General features: G+C 49.8%; 1 protein-coding gene across 1 annotated transcript in view; it reads right to left on the bottom strand.

Moving 5' to 3' along the window:
• The window catches only part of slc25a25b (solute carrier family 25 member 25b), an 18,106-nt gene that overhangs the window by 11,259 nt on the left and 921 nt on the right, over nucleotides 1–5,926 (bottom strand). Inside the window, exons 2-3 of the mRNA XM_037692258.1 lie at nucleotides 510–636; nucleotides 340–427 (exon numbers count right to left, since the gene is read on the bottom strand). Coding sequence (XP_037548186.1) covers nucleotides 340–427; nucleotides 510–636 — 215 coding nt within the window. The remainder of the gene's footprint in view (nucleotides 1–339; nucleotides 428–509; nucleotides 637–5,926) is intronic.

Here is a 5,926-nt window from a genome sequence, read left to right as displayed (position 1 = left end):
TGACTAATGTCTGAGTTAGCTCTAACCATAGAAACCACTGAGTAATGTCTGAGCTAGCCCTAACCATAGAAACCTCTGACTAATGTCTGAGCTAGCCCTAACCATAGAAACCTCTGAATAATATCTGAGTTAGCCCTAACTGTAAAAACCACCCATCTGATCTATAGGTTACTCTGACACTAATTATAGAAAGGTGACCTGTCCAGGTGGACCCCCACATGTCTGCTGACTGTCTGAGACCCCCACCCCCCATGACCCTGGACAAGGAGTAGCAGGTCCAGAGGATGAGTTCTTTACTGGGTCTTCATCCTCCATGAGAAAATCAGAGCTCAGACCCACCTCCTGAGGATTTCCTCAGCCTGCTCCTCAGAGATGTTGATCCCCAGGTCCCTCAGAGACTGCAGGATCTCCTGCGAATCGATCCGGCCTACAACACACACACGGCCGGGTCAAAGGTCAATCTGTTTTATGAAGGTCATCGTTGCACACGTGGGTCTGCATATCCTCACCATCGTTCTTCTTGTCCAGACTTTTGAAGACCAGCCTCAACTTCTTCTCGTGGTCCCGGAGGTAATGGACAAACTCTGCAAAGTCCAGCTGACCGTCCAGGTCTTTGTCCCCAGCCTTCAGGATCTTCTGAAACAAAGAGACGAGCAGGAGAGACAGCTGAGGAACATCTGGACCAACACAGAGGCCAGACGGAAGAACATCGACACATTTTACTTTCAGAAAGCCCGGGTGAACCCGGTACCAACATTAACAGCTGTTCTGTGGGGAACTGGACCTCCTCTGACCATCTGGACTCCATTCCAATTCACTTTTCAACCCTCACTGAGCACAGTCTGGAACCACAGCAAAACCAGAACAGAACCAGACACCGGACCATCAGAAGCAGACAGAGTTTTAAAAGTTCTGAATAAAAAGTCAAATCACCTTTAATGCAGAACTGATTTTTCTAATCCTGAAAAAGCTTTAAATGTTCTGATGTTTTACTTCATTTGGACTTCTGTCCAGAACCAGAAGCTGTTGGTTTGTCTAAATAAGAAACTCACGGAAAGTTCTGGGGGACTACTAATGAGGACCACTTGACCAGAACATTAGAGGGACAGATCCGGGAACTGGATCAGACCTCGAATTGCGTTTGATCTTCAGCCCCCATCGGAACATCCATGGACTCGACCGGACCGGACCTACCTGTTGTAATTCTGTCGGCGCCGTCACGGTGATAAAGATTCTGGTCTTCTTGGGAACATTCTCAGTTCTGCTGGTTCCTTCAGAGGAGCAGGAACTGGTTCCCTGCAGAGGTTTACAGTCCTGGTTGCCCTCTTGGACCTGGTTCTGATCGGGTTCTCCTTGAGCCCGGCCAAATAAAGTGTGGCAGATGAAAATCAGGAAGTCCTGCAACATCCTGACACCAGAACCCAGTCCGATAGTCAGCAGAACCAGCAGCGAATCATTACCTGCGACTCTAGTTCTGCTGCATCTTTCCTATTTCTTTAAGTAAAACTGGATCTGGTCCAGGTTCTGGCATGAGGAAGAGCCAGAATGTTCTCAGACCCAACAGAACTTGTCAGGTAGAACACCTGGATGAATCAAACCTAGAAGCTCCAGACTGGACCATCTCACTCTGAGCGGGTAAACTGGTCCGATCAGCTGCAGACCAACACGTCCTTCTTTCTGATGGAGCAGAACCAGCAGCTGGTGCTGCACTGTCATCTTCCAGAACCTGCCTCCTCCCTGCAGCCCCGGTGCAGCCAATCAGAGCAGCCCACACTGCCAGGTCCCCCTCCCTCAGAGAGGCTTCGATTTGTGCGTCAGAGCAGCTGGGGGGGCTCTGACCTGATCCATCACCCAGCTGTAAAAGGCTGAACAGAACCCAAGACTGCAGATCAGTTCTGGTTTCCTCCTGCAGGGAAACCCAAACCAGCTTCAACTCTTGTTCCAGAACCAAACGGGTTCTGAAGCAGCAGCAGGCCCGTTCTTATTCTCACCAGAACCAAAGTGAGTCATTGTTTATTACGGTAGCTAACCTGTGGATACTTTTAGCTAACATTATTAACTGTTGTTATAACTTGGGGGAGTGGTGGCGCAGAGGTTAGAGAGGTGGGCTTGTGATCCGAAGATCGCCGGTTCACGCCCCGGCCCCGACAACATCAAAATTGTGGGTGGGGTAGGTGAAACACCCACACTTGCCCCCACCCTCATTCGCACCACTCTGGGCCCATGAGCAAGGCCCTTAACCCCCACCATGTGCTCCCTAAACAGGTCTCTCTTGAAAATGAGTTCTCGTGGCTCAATGAGACTACCTGGATAAATAAAGGGTAAATGAAAAAAAAATAAAATAAATTATGCTATTTATGTCTTTCAGCTAGTGTTCTGCTCCTTTCGGCTTTCTTCAGCCAACGTCACTTCTCATTTATGGGTTCATAACAAGTTTGTAAAACGTTGTCTTCTGGCTAAAAGTGTCAAAATGTTTGAGGTCCTGAGGGTTTGACAGGAAGACCAGCCGAGGTTCAGTAATGAAGGCTTACAGCTACCATTAGCTAACAGCTAGCGCCTGACGTTTGTTCCTTTTCTTCTGTTACTGAAACTTTACTCACTTGTTGTAGAACACTGGACAAAAACAGATTTAACGGTTCTTCCCTGGTTCAGAGTTAAAACATTTGGTTAAAGTCACTTGTGGTGAAAGCTACAGAGGAACCAAAGGGCCACATGTGGCCCCAGAGCCACCGTTTGCAGAGCCTGTGATGCAGCTCCCGACATACTGCTCTCACTTCTAGTTACACACCAAGAGAGATCAGCTGTGGTTCTGATCCAGAGCATCTGAGCCGAGTCGGGTTTTCCACAGACGACGGTCCAAAAACAGACACACAATAAATAAATTCTAGTTCAGCTGTTTCCTGATAACGTGCTTAAAACAACTGATGTGAGAGAAATGGGAAGAGAAGCTGGTTTGGGAAACATCTTTAGATACAACACCTGTCACCGGTCCACTTCCAGTCCACTGCAAATAATTACAATTATTGATATTAACCAATTGGGTTGATTGGAGGCAGCACGATGGCTTGGGGGCAGCACGATGGCTTGGGGGCAGCACGGTGGTGCAGCTGGTAGAGCTGCTGCCTCTCAGCGAGCAGGTCCCTGGTTCAAACCCCGGTCCAGAGGCCTTTCTGGGTGGAGTTTGCATGTTCTCTCCGTGCATGTGTGGGTTTTCTCCGGGTGCTCCAGTTTCCTCCCACAGACCAAAAACATGCATGTTAGACTGATGGTAACTCTAAATTGTCCTTAGGTGTGAGTGAGAGAGTGAATGGTTGTTTGTCTCGTTTGTCTCTATGTGTCCCTGTGATGGACTGGAGACCCATCCAGGGTGTCCCCCGCCCCTCGCACAGTGATTGATGGACATGGGCACCAGCGACCCCCGTGACCCAAAATGGAATAAGCGGGTAAAGATAATGGATGGATGGGTTTGCTGGGAACGTCTGGCAGAAGAACCCGTCTGAGAGACCTTCAACTCACACCTCCAGGAGAGTTTTAACTGCATCCCAGCTGAGGTGGGGACACCGAGTCCGAGTGGGCCATGTTCTACACCTGGCTTGTTGAGGTAGCTTCCTTGAGCTGTGGTCACAAGGTTGTCGGTGCTTCTCGCGGTGACCATCCTTGAACTTGGAGGTGGACACCCTGGATCAGGGAGGCTGTCAAGCTGAAGAAGGAATCCTATCAGGCCTTGTTGGCTGGTGGGACTCCAGAGGCAGCTGAGGTTTACCAGAGGGCTAAGAGGTCTGCAGCCTTGGATGTTGCTGAGGCAAAAGCTTGGATGTGGGAGGAGTTCGGTGAGACCTTGGATAGAGACTCTCGGTCGGATCTGAGGAGATTCTGACAAACCATAAGGCAGATGAGGAGGAGAAAGCAGCACTTTACCAACACTGTGTTCAGTGAAGGTGGGCTGCTGCTGACCTCAACCAGTGATGTCATTGGAAGGTGGAAGGAATACTTCTCAGACCTTCTCAATCCAACCGGCACATCTTCCGTGGAGGGAGCAGAGTCAGAGGACTTTGGGGATGGTCCATCCATCACCGCGGCTGAGGTCGCCGAGGTAGTTAAAAAGCTCTGAGGCGGCAGGGCTCTGGGAGTGGATGAGATTCACCCTGATTTCCTTAAGGCTCTGGATGTTGTGGGGCTGTCTTGTCTGGCACGCCTTTGCAACATAACATGGACATCAGGAGCAGTGCCACTGGACTGGCAGACTGTGGTGGTTCCCTCTTCAAAAAGGCGGGCCGGAGGGTGTGCTCCAATTACAGGGGCATCACTCTCCTTAGCCTCCCTGGTAAGGTCTATTCAGGGGTACTGGAGAAGAGAGTCCGATCGTTGGTCGAACCTCAGATCCAAGAGGAACAATGCAGGTTCCATCATGGTTGTGGAACATTGGACCAGCTCTTTACCCTCACTCGAGTCCTCGAGGGGTCATGGGAGTTCTACATCCTGTCTACATGTGTTTTGTGGACTTGGACAAGGCATTCGATCGTGTTCCTCGAGGCACACTGTGAGGGTGCTCCATGAGTATGGGGTTGGAGGCGAGAGTTTGGTTGCTTTGGTAGTAGTAAGTTGGACCCCTTCAGGGTGGGAGCTGGACTCCACCAGGGCTGCCCGTTCTCACTGATTCTGTTCATAACTTTTATGGACAGAATTTCTCGGTGCAGCCAGGGGGCAGAGGGTGGCCTCTGGATTCCACCTCTGCTCTTTGCAGATGATGTGGTCCTGTTGGAGTCATCGTGCCGTGACCTTCAGCTCTCACTGAGATGAGAATCAATACCTCCAAATCTGAGGCCATGGTCCTCAGGTAGAAAAGGGTGGATTGTTCTCTTCAGGTCAAGGGTGAGGTTCTGCCTCAATGGAGGAGTTCAAGTATCTCACGGAGAATGAGACTGACAGATGAACTGGTGCAGCATCTGCAGTACAGTGGACTCTGTACTGGGCTGTTGTGGTGAAGAGGGAGCTGAGCTGCAAGACAAAGCTCTTGTTTTCCAGTCAGTCAATGTTCCTACCTTCACCTATGGTCATGAACTCTGGGTTGAAATGAGTTTCCTCTGCAGGGTAGCTGGACTCTCCCTTAGAGACAGGGTGAGAAGTTCAATTATCAGGAGAGACTCAAAGTAGAACCGCTACTCCTCCACATCCAGAGGAGACAGTTGAGGTGGTTCATCTGGTAAGGATGCTCCCTGGGCGCCTCCCTAGTGAGGTGCTTCGAGCATGTCCGACTGTGAGGAGACCTCGGGGAAGACCCAGGACACGCTGGAGAGACTATGTCTCTCAGTTGGCCTGGGAACACCTTGGAGTCCTTCCAGAAGAGCTGGAAGAGGCTGTGGAGAGAGATGTCTGGACCTCCCTGTTCAAGTTGCTGCCCCTGAAACCTGAATTTGGAACAACCAGAAGATAATGGATGTCTAAAAAATGTTCAATCTGGTCCTCTGGACATTCAAAAAAACAAAACAAAGTAGAAACGTTTCGTCTCTCATCCGAGAGACTTCCTCAGTCTGAGGTGCTGTATTCAGCTCAGTCTCTTAAATAGCACCTTCTCAGAGTGGATCAACCAGTTTTGCTGCTGACAACCAAAACCAGCTGATCACATGATCAAGAAGGACCATCAGCCTAACAATGGATCATTAGCACCTGATGGCTGTTTACTGTTCACAGAGGGCTGAGTGATACTAGCAATCACAGCATTGTAAGAGGGGGACAGTTGAACCTGGAGGCTCCACCCCTGTTTAATGATGGACGGTTTCTTTTCACAAAGATGGCCTCCTTTACTCCTCTCTCAAACCATCGTTCCTCTCTGTCCAGGATGTGAACATCTTCATCCCTGATGTGAACATCTTCATCCTTGATGTGAACATCTTCATCCCTGATGTGAACATCTTCATCCCTGATG

Source organism: Nematolebias whitei, chromosome 18, assembly GCF_014905685.2.
Source record: "Nematolebias whitei isolate Nwh7 chromosome 18, NemWhi1, whole genome shotgun sequence".
Taxonomy (NCBI): Eukaryota; Metazoa; Chordata; class Actinopteri; order Cyprinodontiformes; family Rivulidae; genus Nematolebias; species Nematolebias whitei.
The sequence above is the reverse complement of the archived record's forward strand: the minus strand, read 5'-3'. Positions and strand labels throughout refer to the sequence as shown.